This window comes from Phymastichus coffea, unplaced genomic scaffold (assembly GCF_024137745.1).
Source record: "Phymastichus coffea isolate CEN01 unplaced genomic scaffold, Cenicafe_Pcof_1.1 PCOF00028, whole genome shotgun sequence".
NCBI lineage: Eukaryota > Metazoa > Arthropoda > Insecta > Hymenoptera > Eulophidae > Phymastichus > Phymastichus coffea.
The window spans coordinates 2,770,462-2,790,956 of NW_026706839.1; the positions used below are offsets into that span (position 1 = coordinate 2,770,462).

At 35.7% G+C, this 20,495-nt stretch overlaps 2 protein-coding genes across 2 annotated transcripts; one reads left to right on the forward strand and one right to left on the reverse strand.

The window, feature by feature from the left end:
• The first annotated feature begins 14,303 nt into the window (after positions 1 to 14,303).
• Positions 14,304 to 16,008, forward strand: LOC131662872 (phenoloxidase-activating factor 1-like). The gene is made up of 3 exons (XM_058932842.1): positions 14,304 to 14,364; positions 14,423 to 14,842; positions 15,248 to 16,008. The coding sequence occupies exons 1-3, from the start codon at positions 14,304 to 14,306 to the stop codon at positions 16,006 to 16,008; spliced, it is 1,242 nt and encodes a 413-aa protein (XP_058788825.1).
• Positions 16,009 to 17,804: 1,796 nt separating this feature from the next.
• On the reverse strand, positions 17,805 to 19,571 carry LOC131662873 (phenoloxidase-activating factor 3-like). The gene is given in 3 exon segments (XM_058932844.1): positions 17,805 to 18,619; positions 19,021 to 19,440; positions 19,511 to 19,571. Coding segments are annotated over 3 exon segments (1,296 nt in total).
• Positions 19,572 to 20,495: the final 924 nt, after the last annotated feature.

Consider the following 20,495-nt stretch of genomic DNA (forward strand, 5'->3'; position numbering starts at 1 on the left):
GACTTTAACTTGCTTAGCTGGTAATAGAACTAATTAATGGTGATTGGAAAAACAGTATATTAATACAATAGTAACAATTGATAAAATTTTACTTTGATAATTCAAGAATACTTGATAAGTTGCCGAATCAACGTATTCGATCAATGGCTTCACGAGGCTCTTACAAGAGTGTCTAAAACCTCTCATATTTAGCTATTAATCAGTCAAAAATTCGAGTGCGGTAAATGCAATTCGACTACATATCGTGAAATGCAAAGTACGTCACTATCGACGCGTACGTATGGACTTATTAGTGGCAAATTGAGTCAGTAAGACGAAAGTCGTCGACTCATCACGAGAATCTGTCTGAAGGATCAAGGGGCGCGCGTGTTGCAGGAATTATTAGGGGCAGTGACTGTGCGCTCGGAGTCCTTCGATTGCCGTGTGTGCCACGCGCGCACATCCTTTTACGAATGCGCTTGCACTACGCGATCATTAGGTGCTCGCCGTAGAGGTGAAGAAGAAGACGAGGGAAAAAAACGTAAAAATCTTTACTGCCCTTTCATAGATGCGCCGACCGCGCGGCGGCGACGGCGGCTTCGTTTCTTCTTCGTTTCATTTCGCCGTCCGATCTCTCACATTCTTCGCCTGTTAAAGGATGAAAACTGCCAATCACTTGCACAATCACCTTGATTCCTTTCTGTCAATATAAAAAGCCTTCTTTTTCAATAGTCTCTTATTTTTTTCTCTCTCTCTCTCTCTCTCTCCTCTCTCACGCGACTCATCGGTCTTTGAGATCGGGGAAAGTCTCTTCGTGCACTGGCTTCGTTATTTTCTTTTTGAATTTCGGATAAAACTATTGAAACTCGTGCGATCGGCAAATTGAAAATATCTAACGACTGAGCCGACGCTGGCAATTGAACGCTTACCTATCGCAGCCCTAAATCAAGCGAAGCCTCGTTACGACTGAAGTGCACGCATTCCACTAATAAACAATTTTCCCGAGCAGCTTGCTCGCTCGAACGAGTGCCCGCGGATCAATATGTCGAGGGATGGCGAAATAAGATCGTTATGCAAAGCGCTCGCGCGCGCGCACACGAGGGGATGAAACGGGCACGGGCAATTCGCGGCTGGTGGTAGTGGTGGTGGTGAGGCACTCGCGCGCGCAAAGCCGAGGGTAAGCTTTGTTATTCAATTTGCCTGCTGCTCGACGATCTGCCTTATATATATACACGCACCACGCACCGTTACCGCGACGGACGCTTTGGCTTTTAACCGTTTCTTCTCCTGCTAAACTTTCTTTGTCCGATTTCTGGACTTAGTGGTTAATGTAGCACTTAACTTGTTCACCTTTTTTGCACGGATAATTAATTAACTTTATTCTCTGCTGGTCATCATCACTGGATAAGTTTCACTTCATATTCAGTACTTTTAGTGTTGAAATAAAGATTTTTCGTTATTTCCAGATATTCTCTTTAAATAATCGACGGACGATTGTGGTTGAAAATTTTTATTTTACAATACATCAATCCGATAAGGCTAGGTTTTTTGTCAGCTTTCAGCCCGCCGTGAAGTTTTCCACAAAAGTTTGAGCACGCGCTATCGACGTTGACGACATGCCCGATTTGCATTTCTGTGCGCTTGAAGGACTGTCATTTACGCGCAGTATCGACAATGAATCATCTTTTAGAGCCTATTAAAATTCGACGCGCAACCCCCGTAAAGTTCAAAGTCCACCCTGTCATTAATGGCACACACACCAGACGACTGGCAATGACAACAGCATATTATTAATTGTTTTCGCTTCTTTTTTTAAAAGCACTCATGCAAAGAAAACGTATTAGCCTCTGTCTTCCGAATGTGGACTATATGGCTTCTTTATTCAATTTTTCATTAACGAATACAGCCTTCACAGCCTCGTTAAATTCAAATGTGTTCTTGTTAATTTAATTTTTTTGCAAAGTGTTGAATTAGAAAGGCGATTCTGAGTATTAAAAACAGTTAAAAATATACTTTATTCTGATTTCTCATCATCTCTTCTCTTATTCCTTTTGCTTTCTAGGCTGTAGGTTTGCGAAATAAACTTGTAAGCGGCAGTAGGGTTTCTGCAGATCATCGTCAGCGTTGACTTCGTGGAGAGATATACAGGCAGAGCTGATGCGGCGGAAAACGGTGTCATGTTTACCAAAGACACTGCGACGTCGCGACGCATCAAAAGAGGGAACAACGAGAGCGAGCAGAGCATTTTTCCGTTCCGCCAATGGCAGAGGAAGTCTAATTCCCTGAAAGCAAAAGCCACGCCACACTTTTTTTTCCTTATGCTTCCCTTTTTCTCACACTCACATCACACGTTAGTATGTCCGAGAGAACGAGCGTTTGCTGCTCTCTCGCATCTCCCTTATGAAAAACGAGCTTTTACGCGTCGTTGCTGAATCGCGATCACACAACGTCGGTAGCACATGTAATGACACGAATTTCCAAACAATTGGACTTTTTAGAATTAATGTTGACACGTTCTATATATAATAAATTTTTTGTTTGGTAATTTTCTAGTTTTTTATTTGACAACATATTTATTACTTCTATCATTTTAAATATAATGTACCTCTAGAAATTCTTTTTCGTAAGGGCAGTATACATAACGAATTATATTTAATATCTCACATGTCACTTTTGACAATTTTGGCTCTTCTGCTCTAGATCTTGAATTTTTCTCTTTTTCATGCCAACCACTTTTCTCCGCGAAATTTTGTACTATTTTATAAAGAATAAGGATACACATAGAATCATTCACATGTTGTATTTTTGCTGGGATCGTGACTACAGTCAACGCATTAAGTGACACGTTAAAGGATCAAACGATTGACACGTATAAATAACATGATCTTTTGCTGATTATAAATTTCTGAAAATATTTGTTACAAACATTAAGTGATTAAATAACTTTACTAAAGTAAGATAAACGTATAATAATTAGATATAACATTTCAGATAGGGTAACTTTTATTTCACACATTTTAATATACGAGTTGCTAAGCACTATAAAGCAGTACTAATCTACGTTAGTAAGATATAAAATGTTTGATTAATAATCTGTAATGGCTCGTTTATTTAGGAATACCAATTGTGAATATTTGACGATTTTCTTTTCATCGTTATTCGATTGCTACATATTTCCTTTTCAACTTCCATTAAATAAATCTATTGTCAATCATGTACCCAGGTCGCTCAATTCAAATGAAGTAAATATGATTTTAAAGACATTCAATCTTTTGCCAATAATTATTTTAAGCTTCAGCTATTGCATATGATATCTTCACTTTGCATTTGTTAATTATACCACATTGATATCGAGCTTTTATAGAAATCATTGAGCAAATATTTTTCCTTGAGCGATCGCATGTATAACTTTCTGTGGTTTCCTGGGCAGTTCTTAGTACACAATGTATGATATTAGTGACGCAAGAAAAATGAATTATTACGCAGCAGCTTAAAACCAATAACGAAATTAAAAACGTGGGATTAAAAAAAATCGTAATGATGAGAATATGAAGCGTGATCAAATGATTAAAAGTTTATTTAAACTTTTTCATTGCAATAAAACAAAAATTGAAAATAAAGAAAGAAACAAAACAAAGCATAAGGTAAGCATCAATTTGAAATACCAAGAAACAACCAACAGATCAACGGCGAAGCGTGCAGTGTCTCGTTGTCTCCTGCGAGAAAGAGCGTCCTAACGAGGCACTTATTGGTAGCATCTGGTAAGCGTACACGACTTATCAGCGCTCTATGTAAGATCGCGGCATCGCTGAATTCTCTCATCTGGCCTCAGGCTATGTAGAATTAAGGGAGTCTTATGCGGGGACCTCCCGGAGGTTTCACTTTGCGTCAATGTGTATAAGTAAAAAATTCAGCCCCCGTCGCGAGCACGCGCGTATCGCCTTAACCAAAGTCGCCGCCCCTCTTGAAAAGGGATGCTTGTTTCTCAAGTGTGAGTGGCTTTCGCGGCGGCTCTCTTTGTGTCACTCTGTTTATCTAATTTTTTTCTTGTTTTATTTTAATTTAATTTTAATAATTTCTCCAAGTAAGCATCCACGTAATTACTCACTATTTAAAGCACGCTCGATCGAATGTCATGAAATTTTACTTTATTTTATTTTTTCATCAGAATAAACTAGTTGTTTGATAAATGTATAATTGGCGCATTTTGGCATTTTCCTGGAAATTTCGACGAAAATCCGTGAACTCAGTTGTCGATAAATTAAAACCAATGACACAGTACTTTGAAAAAAAAAAAATTACGAAACCAATCAAACGTAAAAATCTTTTAGCTCATAAAAGAATGAAAAGGGAACTTTCTTTTGTCTCGTATCTCTCACTGTTTGGTTAGCCGAATAAAGGAGTGAAATGACAGGAGGATTAAGGATTCCAAGCCTCTATTTCTATATGAGAGCGGAACTCAAGGGGCGACCCTCGAAAAGTTATCCGTAAATTACACTCCGATTAGCTACGGCAAAGTGACGCGGAGGCAGTTCAAAGGCGCTTTCGAAGAGATGCGGCAACAGCAGCAGCAGCAGCAGCAACAGCCTCGCACGTTCGAGCACACTTTTATATGTTTCAATTCCAAGTTCTCTTTCGTAAGAGAGAGAGAGCGCGTTTTACCTGCTCGCTTTACTAAATTTATAGTTCTTCTTCTTTACTCTAATATATACGAGTATATATATATATATATGTATATCACGTGAAAGCAGTTAAAATTCTCCGAATCAGATAAACTATATTTTCGATACACGAGATGATTTCTGTAGGTATAGAGAGAATAACTCACAAGTCCCATGCCAAATTCTCACATGAAATCTCTACTCGGTAAGTACAATTAAAAAAATACTTGAAAAATGTTGTCCGGTAAAGCTGGCCTAATAATTCTTACGGCGTGACCGAGCCACCCTCGGTGGACATTTGAATAAATGATGAGATCAGTGGTAAGTATAGCAGCGCGACGCAAAACCAAACCCCCGAAAAACGTCTTAATGAGCCGCGCGCGCGCGCACACAACGATGATAAATTCGAGAGCGACACGCTGGACATTGGCCCTAATGGTCAAACAACACCGAACACGTTGTCGCACTCATTATTTCCACACTCGCGCATCTTCGATCGTCGCGCCGCGGCGCTCCGCTGAAACGCAAAGCCGATATATAGCATTACGGCCTCGATAAGGGCTAATTGCCCGTCGTTAGGGGTCATTAAAGTGTCCGATTGGCCCGTGTCGCTTGTCCACCTTTGATCTCTCGATGCTCACCCCCTATAGTGTTGCGTCTAATTTCTATTGACGGGTTGTATCCAATTTTTGATTAATTATTTCACTCGCGGCCAATTATTGGTGTACGTGTGCTACCTATCAGTGTATAGTATATAGGTAACGATTTACATTCTATTGTTTATCATATATCAAGTATCAATTTATAAGTTATTCGTCAACGGTCATAAGAAAGAAAAAACAAATTGGGTTATTAACAAAGTGTTAATTATGAACTAACTTGTAACAACCAAGTACAATTTATAAACTGATTTTATTCGTTAGTATTGGCACCTTAGTAAATGTGGGTATACATGCGTGAAACGGAGACGCTTCAAAAAATATTATTTTTGAATTGCATTGAAACGTCTATTTACGTAATATGATTGAGCATTTATTTACAGTCTGACGTCAGGAAATTGGCGTAACCCTCTCAGCACGTTAATTTTAGAGCCTTCCGTACAGGGGGAACGGACGAGGAGCGCATTTTGACATACGTCAACGTCACTTTATGTCTCATCAAATGTTGGTAACCCCTTTTTTACTTATCTTTTTTTCAACCGCGTCTTTCGACACCTAGTCAACTAGATATTTATTTGATGGACAAACATTAGATTTCAATCAAGATACTTTGGAAAAAAAACGAGCTATAGAAGTACCAAAATAATTTAGTTTGTAACGTTATTGTTAGCTTCATATTACTATGGCATACTATGTTAAAACGCATATTGATTGTATAACATATTGATTGTTTGCGCAATTTAGTAGTACTCGACTTGAATACGAGAAAATCACTTATTTTAATGATAAATCAGAACTACGAATGATAAATAAAAAAAAAATCATTGCATAATAAAATTTCATCATTATCTACTATAAAAATAATGAGCACGAATTAAAAATACTGAAGTGTGTAATAAAAAATGTGTTTGGTAACATTTTATAGCAGACTTGTATCGCGGCTACATTGCTGCATCGCAGCAGGCTTATTGAATGATACATTTACCGATATAATTAATCATACTGTTATAAATCGGGGAAATGAATAACAAAGAACATTTTCTTTCGATTTCACGACAACAGAAGGTATTAATTAAAAATTTTGCGCGACAATAATTAAACATGAAATACATTGACTTTTCAGGCAGGTATATTTCGCGTTGAACAAACTCATGAATTCACTTAATGTTTCAAATGCTTGAAGTTATTGTACTTTTATAAGGTAATGACCAATTCAGCAACAGAAAAACAAAAAGTTCTAGTTTTATAAATTTTGTCATATCATGTTTCAGTTTAGTATATTAAATTGTTGAACATGGAGTTCATCTTATTGGAAATTCTCTGTCTATTTTACGCGTCAACTTTCGTTAAACTATTATAGCGTTTGATGGTGAGAAAATGAACTCATGAACATATTATTTTCAAACTTACACTGTAAGATGAGAAACCCGCTTTGTCAAAATATAAAAGTTATTTTTCTCATTGACCTAAAACAATAATTAAAAATTTTCTGTTAAAGAAAATGTTATATTTTTCAAAATGTCTTATGATTTACAGTTAAATATGACCTAATGAAAGAAGTTACAGCTTAGTGAGTATGTATATATATATATATATTTTTTTTTTCGTTTGAACAAGAATATCTTTTAAATAGTATAGTCGCTAAAAGTCGTGATTCAGACTTAATTCCTCAGTCACGCAGCTGCTTACTGATAATCATTACGTATAGATCATTAAGTCCAAGAACATTTTAGTTGATTTATATTTATTTGAGTTTATTAAATCATAAAATGAGAGAACGCGCGCGATATTTGCAAAAAAGAATAAAAATTGCATATTCTCCGAGTAAAAATAATATTCTTGAATAAATATTGAGTTACGAGGAAGTACTAGATTCAGCATATAAATACTATCAATTCATCCGTACTTGTCAATATAATTCACGTAGCGCATCATGAAGCTCATTTTATTGGGAGCTCTCTGCTTACTTTATTCCACAGCTCAGACCAAATTCATTTCGTACAACTGTAAGTTTAACTTTACTGTAGAATGATATGTCATCTTTTACTTATCATCATGAACATCTTGCACATGATACATATTTAGAAAAATTATTGATACATTAAATTTTAATTAACGCTCGTGTAAATAATTCTTTTTATTTTGATGTTTCACAGATGAATGTAAAATAAATGAAGTCTGTATACCATTGTTCGAGTGCTCTTATATAAAAAAGACTGCATTAGAATTATTAGTAGATTATCGTAGGAATAAAAATGATAAAGAAAAAGTAGACAAGTACTTGAAATTCCTGATAAATGATGTAAATCCAATAACTTGTGGCTACGAGGAATCTAAAAATATGCCTCACGTGTGTTGTCATCCGCAGAAAAATGTTTGAGTTAAACTAAATGACATTCTGCATCACAAATGTAATTCTTTGAAAACTAATGATTCAAGAAAAATATAAGAATTTGTAATTATTGCTGCTCTTCAGGCTTTTGAATAACAAATTTTCAACGTAAATTACAAATTATCATTTAAAAATGACGAGTAAAGCATTGCACGTTGTGTTTTTTATCAATCAAAACTTTTGCTGCATCAAAGTTGTCTTGTACCACCGTTGTACGTATTACCTCTGCATAAACACTCTGCTATGAGTACATTTACCAATTGATATAAATGATATGCATGGGTTATACGCTAGTAATGCAAAAATAAAGTAGAGGAAAGAGAGGAGCGACGAGCGGCGTTTGAATAGGCGATGGAAGAAAAATGACGAAGAGAAAAATTGGTAGACTTCCGCTTTGCGGAAAGGACGTCCTCTTGCTCGCGTCGACAGCTGAAGAAGAGGCCGATAATAAATCGTTTGGTAAACCGAAGACACATGACGCACGTCCGACATCGCGCGCCTTCACGCTCGAGGGGCCTCCTAAATGATCGTTTTCTCTTGGCCGACATTGTTTAATTACTGTCTTTCACTTTGCAAAAGTGGCGAAACCCTTGCCTTAAAGTGCCGGAATAGGAGACATTCAACCGTTACTTAATTCTTTCATACGCGTATTGATGACGCGTGTATCTTCTAGTGATTTATTGCTGGCATTTTTTCATAAATGAAAAATTTTCTTTTGCGACATTGCAACGCTCGAGAAGTAGAGTCCATCATCGCCGACTAATCACTTTTAAACAGATATGTTGTAAAATTTAAAACAAATAAAAAGTTTTTTATTCAATGAGACAGCAGTTGATATCATGAGTACATTAAGGCGAAAACGCTTTCATAAATTTACTCTTATCTAGGACTATGCACCCCATCCAACAAAACTCCACTACGGAATGACATCTTCGTGCCTTGTCTTAAACTTTTGTTCTGCCATCTTTGGCGCATTATTATATATACCCCCAGAGTCAGTGCCATTAAAAAATCAGCTTTGCGAATAAAGTGCAATATCAAAAAGGCGCCACTCAAAGTAAATGTGCGATTTGCGTACTTTGCCGTGAGCGTGCAAGTGAGCATGCGCGAAGATAGAGATGATTTGGTGGGATATTATGAGTCTGGTAAGCAAAGAATGAAGTTACTATGTTGCTCTGACGTAATAATAGCTATGACACGTGCAAAATTATATCTCGTAAATCAATTGGTTTCTGATATTTTAACGGATCAAACATTTGATATCTTTATATCGAGGGAATATGTGGATTTTATATGGAAAATCCAATATACGTAGATTGAGATTAATTTATGCTAAGGCGTATTCTTTTGTGATACATTTTTTGACGACTAAGATAACACGCGAATAGAGGATCCAGTACGTAGGTATCTAGTTGTTTCTGTCGGAAATTCCCAGTGTGTCGCCGAATTTTCCTTACTACCCTTTTTGTTCTTTACTCGACTCGATATTTTCTACCGAGGGCAGAGAAAGAGAGGCCCGGCGTCTCGCGTGATTTAGCGTCGTCGCTTCCTGGCGAACCACTTGACGCCTACCTCCGCCCTCTTCTCTTCTCTTTGTGCTTTCGTTTGCAATTCCAACAGACGCCAAGCCGCTATTTCTTGTCTCCTCTACTGGGTGCTGCGGCGCGTGTTGTTGTCTCTTTTGCTTCTCTCTGCCCGGCGTCTTCAGGCGACCAATGCGCTGACAGGCAAATTTTAAATGCTCACAAGTAAGGTCTGCGCGGTTTTTTTCGAAAAATTGAGCTTTCAACAACAACGGTTTTTCCTTGTCTTTTGTGAAACACATCGGTGATTCCATTGGATTGCTCGAACGTATCGTTTATAAACGCGTGGCTTATTGCCTTCTCTTTTCCAAACAAAGTACACATCGTCGTCGTCTTATCATTTCAAATTCTCATTTGACTTCAATCGTCTTTCCTCGGTTGCGTAAGTTCGTGAAACGGTAAAGATCTGTTTATCCATACACTCGAATTAAAATGCTACATCCGTTTTTCGCGAAAGCAAGCGCTCATATGAAAAAAAAAAACTGATACGAATATCCCCGTGACGTAGTGCAGTACATCGATGCAACGCGAGTATGCACACTCCAAAACTGCATCGAGCTAATTGCTAAAGGCAGTGATTAAGCGCTCTTCTTTCCTGGAAACGAATACAAGACAACACAGAAAAAACAAGGAAGAGGGCGGGAGACAACAACGACACGGAGAGTGGGATTTGTGAAAATTTATGAATTGACGCCTGCGCGCGCGAGGAATAATCAGCGGTGCGAATCTGTTTTTTATACTGTGTGACACATGTTTTTGCTGTTAGCTAGAGAGAACGGAACGGGACACCCTGGTTTGGTCGGGAACTTTCGATTTGGATGTTTTCATAAATCTCTATTAGTCTGATGCGATGCTATTTTTGTAGATTGCCAAGTTTTGGCGGGCGTTATGCTTTGGAATGACGAGGTCGGTTGTCGCTGTTGAATGCCTACTTCAAATTCTAAATTTAAATTCGTTGTATCAATTATGGAGTTTGTATCCGCCATAAGAAATTACTAGGTATAGTTTTTCGACATTCACGTCATCAAGATGTCACCTCAGGAATGTATTCCGCAAACAATTAATCAGACTGTTTGCCTAGCTATGATGTACACTTTTATTCAAGTCACTCATAATTTAGTAATGTACTATTCAGGCCAGCCAATTTCTGCAAAAAAAGTAGGTTATCGCACACAAATATTTCCTATCGTCCTCGTGAATGAGCTCATTCGATTCCTGGCTTTTTGCTACTCGCCAATCCGCGCGTACTAATCGCGGAACGAAAAGCTCGATATCGCGCATGAATAAACTCGTCTTTTGACCGGGACTCACCGGAGTCACGTAAATATGGGATTCCTGGTAGGAATGACGAAAGGAGAACAAGGCGTGAGCTCGCATTTTTGTCTGTCTGTCGGCAATTATGACGCGAATGAAAAGCCTCTGCGCGAGATCAAAGGCGCGCGCGTGTAATGAGGAGAGACGTACGAGGATAGCTATTGGAGAGAGTGGTCTGATTCGGTCGCTTGGAATGATTGTTTGCTCCGAGACAGATGAGAGATTATGAAAATTGACCGATTGCGTACGTATGCGAGTACACCGATTGCTTTGTAAAGTAAACATGTATACGTACCATTTTAAATTAGACAACGAGTAATCACTCCAGTCCTTTTTTCATCGGTTTTTTTTACAAGACATCTGCTTCGTGCAAAATACGTTTTGTTTTCCTTTCTTTGATAAATCTTGACATTCACGAGAGTACTAGTGGTTCAGGACCAATTTTATAAAAAATACCGATTTGGTAATTTGGTTGTTGCCAATACATGCATTTCAATGATCCGGGAGGTCAAACCTTTTCAAATTATTGTGAGACATGTAATCGAACTAGAAATAACTTACGTACCAATGAACTCTGACGGAAATTTCGACATACGAGAATTAGCTACAGCGAATACCGTTACAAATTATTTTCAATCGTACATGATACAAACTGGAATAGGCAATGACTAATTAACTCTTTCCATGTAACGCGATAAAAGTTTACCAACGGAGCCATGACAAATTCGAGAGAAGAGGGGGAAACGCAACGTGCATTATAACGAGGGACAAGCAATTTCCCTTAACGAAAGACCGAATTAGACGACGTGGTCTTTAGCTCGACACAGAGCTTATAACGCGAAACACATTGGCTAGCAGCACGTGTGAGTGTCGAGTATCTCAAAGAGAGCGGCGCGTGAAAGCTCTTAACGATGCTCGTTATTGAAAATCAAGAGAGTGTCATTTGCTCGCGCGCCCACCCGCGTGGTTTTCCCCGACGCAACGCCACGCCACTCTCATCTGCAAACAATCGACTCTTCGATGCTAGCTATTTTTCACACTGTACCTCGTTTGTTGAGAGTGAAGCCATCCAAATGCATAGTGCTCCGATGATTAATCGAGTATTGGTAATGCGTGGATGCTCATTGTGCGATGCACTTTTTATGGGACCAACTCGATGCGCGGGCCTTGAGAATTTTCCGAGCGGCCCAGGTATTTTCAGGCTGTACGATGTTTTTGTCTTGGGATTGACTTGCGATCACGAGGACGGCTTTCACTTTACGAATTACTCGAACACGTTCTAGTCGATTAATTGTCGTTTTACGCGCGATTTAATGAATTGATAATAATCGTCAATAATAGATAAACGTCATGCAATCTTGACTTGTTACGCAATACTTGTGATCCACTCCAATATTTGGAAATCCATATAAAGTTCGTTCCAATGATCAAACCATACCTGGATATAGCGCAGTTGACAAAGTTATCGTGGCAGAAAATTTCGATTGCAATGCAAGGATGCGCGCGGCGGTTGCAAAGTAAATTGTACTTGGCTGCTCCAACAGAACGCGCGCTCAAAAAAAAAACACACACACACACACACCTAGTCCACCATAACATTTGTGCAGTCAAAGAACTCGAGAGCTGGATATGGATATCCGTCCGCAGAGGAAAAGAAGCGTAACACACATATCGGAACGAAAGATTATACGCGTAGTAAAAACTCGGCAGGACGGAAGGAAGTCGCGTGCTGAGCGTCTTTTCACGTTGACTCGCTGCAATATGTGCTCCCTCGCGCGTATTATTGAAGAAAATTCATCCCGTGTGCACATGGACAATGACGCGGCTTAAAAAAAAAAAAAAAAAAAATAGGGACCGCGAGTAAAACAATGCTATGCGGTTTCCGACCGCAAATTGAACTGGCGAACTGGCCAAGTCGGCGCATTCGGCTCGTGTATGAAAAAAAAGTCTATCCATTTATCCAGTTTTGAAAAAATAGGATATACGCCTTATTTTTAAATGTTTAATGTAGACGTGTGCATTCAGTAATACATCAGCTTGGAATATATACAATGATTTTCCGTTCAATGTCGTAGACGATATAAAGAAAATGTAGCAGCGCGTGCGTATGCGAAGAAACACAGATGCGGCTGACATCTGTGGTATTTTCGCATGAAAAGAAGAGAGCGAGAGAACGCGAGCTAGCTGCGATGGAACACGCCCTGCTGTCAGGCGACGATTGTTCGTCAATCGAGCACCAATTAACAGCCGACGAGGTCAATTACGCGAGGCGACGCGACGACGAGTAATGAAAAATATTTAGTAGCGCAACACGAATATCAAATTTTGTGATAAATTTAATTAGAATAAAATTATCGTACAAGTTCTTACTGGACCCGAATCAATCTAAACTACTACTCTGATGAGATATCGCAAGAAGTAGAATCAAAAGCTTACATTATTATATCAAACAGCATAAACGTTAGTTTTACAGCATATAAAACAATGTATTTGAACAGGATAAAATTCTTTAATATCAGACTGAACATGAAATCGTAAGATCTTAACTACAAAAAATGATGAAAACTTAGGATTTTAATTCAAATTATTTTATGATCTCGAAGGAATTTTCCCAACTGAAATGATTCTATAATACTACTCTATTTTTATTCAATATTGGTTAAATTGTTATTAAATAGTTACACCACTTTTCGAATAACGATTGTGATATTACAACATTTATTTCAATTTTACACATGCAAAAATGAGATTATCTATTAGTAGTAGAAAATAATTATAACAATTTCACAGCATAATAATGGAATATGTTATTATCAAACGAGAGAAATACAAGTGAAATTACACTATAATTTTACTCTACTGATCCGCGTAATAATCTAAGGGAAATATTCTATCATTTTACGGAATAAAGAACTTGAACTTTACAATGCGATTTCAATTTCTTAATTAACTAATTTGACTTAACCTCGCCTACGCCTAAATAGTAAAACATACATAGTTGCGCCCTGATGGCAACCTATCCGTCAGGTAATGTCTTACTTTTCCCTCACGATGCATAATTAACTATTTTTCATTTTTACATTTTATTCATTTCGCAATAAATCCAAAAATAATCATTTATTAGAATTGAAACTTAATTTTTTAATTACTATCTCATGATAATTTTTAGTATGAATGCCTATTTTTTGTTTATATAAATGTTGATTTTTGCAAAAACTATTTTATGTAATAATCACATTGTGCATTTTCTACTCAACTTTTTGCTACGGTGTGACAATTGACTGGCCTTGGCTATCCGCACAATCTCCAAGAAATGATTTTTGGCAAAATCCGATATTTACCATACTGAGAAATTGGGACGCAATTGCTGTATTCCCATTAAAGTTAGAAAGTTTTTCACGGCACGGCACCATTACGCATATTTTACGCTTGAGGCGTAGCTGTTTTTGTATCAACAAGATTTTCAAAAGAATTTTCGACAATACTTTATGAATTAAGGTCGAGTATAGTGAAACACAATCGCTCGCAAACATCGTTACGATATTAGCACATACTCATTCATTTACCAAAATGCTAGCCTATGAAAAATGTGTTTTATGAATTGATCAAGTTACGCGATAAGCTGATCATAGAGCGCAAGGTAAACCGTACGACGTTTAAATACTAAAGCGACTCCTGGACGAGTTAGTTCAAAGAATCACGCCTAGTAGTAAACATGAGATCAATTAGCCTGTTCGTTCTTTACACGTCTGTTGTAGTTACTACAGCATTCACATGTAAGTTCTAAAAACGTAATAAATTCTATAGGGTATATTTAATCAAATTACTTTACAGTTCCAAACAATGATGTAGATGCATCTTGCAATTGTCGTCCGTTAAGGGAATGCAGTTCCCTATTATCAAAATTAATAACAAGTCATTCAACAGATGCTGTGAAACATAGAGCATTTACCAAATATCTTCACTTAATTAATTGCGGATACGTGCGTTCTGAACCGCTCGTTTGTTGTCCTGAAAAAATTCCTAGTGAAATTCTTGAAATTGTGGATGACAAAAAATACTGGACTGCGTCACAGCAACAGAACAGTATAATAAAATTGAGGCTCGCTATTGAAAATGCCAAATCTCCATCTCTAAATAATGTTGATCCATTTCCTGAATGTGGTCTACATTGGCAGGGAGAAGATACCAACAGTAACGTTACAAGCCTTGGAAAATATCCTTGGTTGGCATTATTGGAGTATAAGACCTCTGGTAAGTACAAATTGCAAATGAAAAATTTTTTTAACGTTACACAAATAGTATTTCAAAAGGAAAAGGAATTTTCTCATTGTCATTTACAAAATAAAAGCATTACGTAAATCTCACGTGAAAACGCGGGTTCTACCTGAATAGACTAGATATGATGTTTAATCTCGAATATTATCATCATGCCAATTGGCTCGTTCGTTAACATAAGCTGACATAAATTTATAACTTTTTTCGGTTCATAGTACCATTCGTTCCACAAAACTAAAATTATTTCTCTTTCTGGCGAGTTAAGAAAAGGTTTACGTAACTCGTTTTCTTTTCTCTCAAAGACTGATAAAATTTACATTGTAAAACGATTCAACAAAAACAAAGGAAATTTGAAAATTTTTTTCTTCGTAATTTTTTCAGACAAGCATAAACAAATTTTGTGTGGAGGTGTACTCATAAGTGATCAGCATATCCTCACATCAGGTCATTGTGTAAGATCCAATCTAAATCTCAAGTTAGTCAGTGTAATTCTAGGCGAGTATGACACAAATACCAATCCAGATTGCATACACCAAGATCGCTACCATGAACCTCTATGTGTGGATTCTGTAAAAAAGTACAACATTTCATCCTCGATAATACATCATAAATACGACCAAGGGCTTTCCTTTCTTATACTACCAAGTAATAATGATACATCCGACGTTGATCTATACAACATTGGTCTCATAAAGCTCAAAGAGAAGGTTCAATTTACAAAATACATTCAACCAATTTGTTTGCCATTGGGAAAACCAAATTACAAAAACTTCCAAGTTGCTGGTTGGGGAAGAACACATACATTAAATGTCAAAGGATTCAATAAAACGTTAATATCTTATGTGACTCAATGCAAACCTGACGATTATAAAAAGTTTGCAATTAGACGTATCTACGATGAAAGTGAATTGATTTGTGTTACTGCTTCAAAAAATAGTGTTGAACAGCCTTGCGTCGTCGACTCTGGTGGTCCACTTATCGGTTTCGAGACAAGTGAAAGTGGAAGAACAAGACCGACTGTTTTTGGCATTATGTATGCGATCATGCCCTGCGAACAAGACGAAGAGCAAGAAGCTCTATCCGGAATCTTCACGAATGTGTATACTTACAAGAGCTGGATAATTAAACACATGAAGTCATGAATATAACAAATTCCAATAATTTTATAACTTAATTGTACACTGCAACTTGTTTTAGTATCCTATAAATTATGTATTATAGTTATGTATTATAATTATTCATACTTTTCGCAAAGTCAAGAGTAAAGATATACTGTAAACTTGAAATTTTTGGTGTATTGATTAGCGTAATTAATACTAAAAATAGATATCCTAATAGTCTAGTTATAATTGTAACAGTGAACGCAATACTTTTGAAGCACCTGTATGTAGCTCTTCGTCATACGTAATGATGATCATTTCAGATTAGAGTAATCAAAGATCAGGTGCTAATAGATTAGTACATTTATATTTGAATGATTCAGAGTTAATGCAATGGGCATGGAAATACTGGATTATTTTCAAATCTTGCACTATTGTTTCACTTTGAGTCAATTATAATTAAATCAAACGTGATTAACTTTTAACAAGTAATGATAACATTTTTTCAATAGAAGGGTTATATTTAAAAAAATGATAAAGATGTAGGGATCAATTTTTTTCAATACGCGGACCGCATTCTTTCCATGCAAAGTTATCGATTGTATGCAATTGGATTCTACATAAATTAAAAAATTTGGTTTATTTAACATAATACTTTTTAAATTGTATTAAAAACGGAAAGTAGTATTTATTAGAAAAAAAGATACTGCTGACTTTCTTTAGAAATTTAAATTCAAAAATAACTAGTCCAAAGTTTTCTACGTAAAATATTTGTCTAGAAATAAATAAATATTAAAAAAATTATATGCTTAAGTTTTGAAATTAAAAAATGATCAAATGTAAAATTATCATATGTAGATTATTTTGTGCCAATGAATTTATTGTTAATCTTTCTGTAGAATGATATTAGTCAGATACTATTTTATTTTTTAAGAAAATAGTGTTTTATTTAAGTTCAATAGACAAGCATTATGTTAAATAAACAAAATTTTAAAATTTGTGTAGAATCAAATCTAGTACAATCGGTATGTAAATAAAACAAACTTGGCCATACGCGTAAAGCCTTGTATAAAAAAATAGTTACAACGATAAACAATGATTTTTTATATCGTATACATACATACACACACACACACACACACACACACACACACACACACACACACACACACACACACACACACACACACACATATAACTTAAAAAGTATCCCGTTTTTTTGCCTTTTTTTAATCGATCTGTCTAGTCAAAACTCTATCAATCCATTACTTTAATAACTTTTGCGGGTATTTAATAGTGATTTCTGTTCTGTGCAAATTATTCTTTGACATATATTTTATTTTACGAAAATATGCAATTCTTACATTAAGAATAAGACTATTAAATAAGATTGATTATTCGTCTCCAGTTTTATTAAGTAGATTTTATTTGTACATATAAACTATATATATACATGCTATATACATATATATATACACACACACACACACACGCACGCACACACACACACACACACACATATATATATATATATACACACACACACACACTAATTTATTCATTTATTTGTACCTAATCTTTGATTACTATAATCTAAACTGATCATTACGTATCAAGAGTTGTCGCATGCAGGTGCTCCAAAAATAACACAAGACCGTTACAATTATACTTGATTATTAGTACTTGAATATTAGTACATCTGCTTTTAGTATTCATTATATCAATAAATACATCAAGACTTTAAGGTTAAAGTACATATTTACTAATGAACTTTTCAAAAAGTATGCATAATTATAATACATAACTTCTACGATACTACATTAAATTGCCGTGTACAATTAAGTTGTTAAAAAATTATGAATTAAACTACTTAGAATTGATTTTATTCATAACTTCATATTTTCAACTATCCAGCCTTTATAATTAAACACATTTGTGAAAATTCCGGGTAAATTTTGCGGCTGCCCATTATTTTCACAAATCAAATCCATGTATGAAACGCCAAAAACCGTCAGTCTTGTTCTTCCGCTTTCACTTGTCTCGAAACCCATAAGTGGACCACCACTGTCAACGATGCAAGACTGTTCAACGCGATTGGTTGAAGCAGCAGCACAAATATGTTCATTTTCATCGTAGATACGTTGGATTTCAAACCTTTGATATTCGCTAGGTTTGCATCTAGTCAGATACGATAATAATTTTTTATTGAATCCCTTGGTATTTGGAATAAGTGATCTTCCCCAACCAGCAACTTTGAAGCGTTGATATTTTGGCTGTCTCAGTGGCAAACAAATTGGTTGAATATAAGTTGTAAATTGAACCTTATCTCTGAGCTTTATGAGAGCAATGTTGTTTGTTTTAGAATGAACGTTGGATGAATTAGCATTAAACATTGGTATTTTCAGATGAGGAACTCCATCGTTGTATTTATCGTGAATTATCACAAGCTCGATGTCATATTTCTTTACAGAATCCACACATAAAGGTTCATGGCCGTTACCTTCGTCCATACAATCTGGATTGGCATCTGTATCATACTCGCCTAGAATTACGCTGCTTAGAATATTACCTCTTGTTGTTACACAATCAGCTGATGTGAGAATGTGCTGATCACTGATGAGTGCACCTCCACACAAAATTTTTTTGCTGTGATCTGAAAAAATTACAATTACATTTTATCAGTCATCGAGATAAAAGAAAATGAAGTTACGTAAGCTTTTCCTCAACATGCCAGAAATAGAAATAATTTTAGCTTTATGAAACGAAAAAAGTTGTAAATTTATGACAACCCGGGCTAACGAAAAGCATAGATATTTATGACGTCCAAAATCCACAAAGAATTAATCGAGCTAATTGTCATGACAGTGATGAATATTTAAGGTTACACTTCATATCTAGTCTGATAAAATTCACGTGAGACTTACGGAATATTATTATTATATAAATGAGAATAAAAAAATTCCATGTTATTATGAAAAGTCTAAATTAAAATACTATTTTCTAACGCCAAAACAATTTTTAATATACCATTTTACATTTGCAATTTGTACTTACCAGAAGTTTCATACTCCAACAATGCCAACCAAGGATATTCTCCAAGGTCTGTAACGTTGCTGTTAGTATCCTCTCGCCGCCAATATAAACCGCATTGAGGAAATAGATCAACATCATTTAAAGATGAAGATTTGGCATTTTCAATAGCGAGCCTTAATTTTTTTATACTCTTCTGTTCTTCTAATACGGTCCAGTATTTTGTATCGTCCACGATTTCAAGAACTTCACTAGGAATTTTTTCAGGACAACAAACGAGCGATTCAAAACGTACGTATCCGCAGTTGATTAGGTTAAGATATTCAGTAAATGCTTTATGTTTAACAGCATCTGTTGTATGACTTATTATCAATTTTGATAACACGGAATCGCATTCTTTTAACTTGCGACAATCGCAAGATTCATCTACATTATCGCTTGAATCTGTAAAATAAATTATTTTATAAATAAACCCTATAGAATTAAAAAAATAAATACGTTTTTCAAAACTTACATGCGAATACTGTAGTAAGTACAGCAAATGTGTAAAAAACGAACAGAATAATTGATCTCATGTTCACTACCAAGTGTTACTCTTTGAACTAATTCGTTGAGAAATTTGTTTCAGTATTTAAATGTCACACAGCTTATCTTGTGCTTTGCGATCAGCTTATCGTATGTCTCGATCAATTCATAAAACACATTTCTCGTAGGTTAGCATTTTGTGGAATGAATGAACATCCGCTAATATCGTAACGATGTTTATGAGCAATTGGATTTTACAATACTTGCTTGACTTTAATACGTAATATGTTGTCGAAAATTCTCTCCGGATTCCTGTTGATAAGAGAAGAGTAATTTATCAGTGCAATACAAAATTAAATCTTTAAAATAACTCTTCGTGACGTTGTTTGTGACAGATTTTCATGGTGTCCAACTAATCTTTATCAAATATATGTGCGAATAGAACAATTTGAGATGAAATAAATAGAAATATATTATTACTATTCTCAAAACTAATAAAGTTGTATCTATTAACACTATTCATATTCTGCATTCCACTATTGTAAAATTGAAAAATTTTATAAATTACAATTTTTCGAAAAGCAGTGATCCGGACGTAATTCTTAACGAAGTTTATAGAATATTGTCATATTTTCGTGCATTGCTCACTATTTGTGCTATGTAAATTGTATACAATTATTTTATTTTATTTTAGATATGTATTAGATTGGGTTTAGTAAAAATTTTTTTAACGTGCATTGACTATTGTAATTTGAGCAAACGAAATGTTTGTAAAGATTCATTAAAACTGAAAAGTAATAAATATAAGTCATTGAACTTAATTCCACTGATACGACTGCAACAAGTATAATAAATAAAAGCACAACGCTTGAGTTTGTACATACTAGTGAACGTTGTTAAAATAAATTATTGAGAAATGCGATCAGGTATATGTACATCAAATTCTTATTTTCCGTAATAAAATACATTATCGT

Bases quoted from the DNA above. Each gene is read 5' to 3' on its own strand.
- LOC131662872 (XM_058932842.1), top strand. From the start codon at position 14,304: ATGAGATCAATTAGCCTGTTCGTTCTTTACACGTCTGTTGTAGTTACT. The intron at 14,365-14,422 runs GTAAGTTCTAAA...ATTACTTTACAG, and splicing joins AGTTACTACAGCATTCACAT to TTCCAAACAATGATGTAGAT. The intron at 14,843-15,247 runs GTAAGTACAAAT...TAATTTTTTCAG, and splicing joins ATTGGAGTATAAGACCTCTG to ACAAGCATAAACAAATTTTG.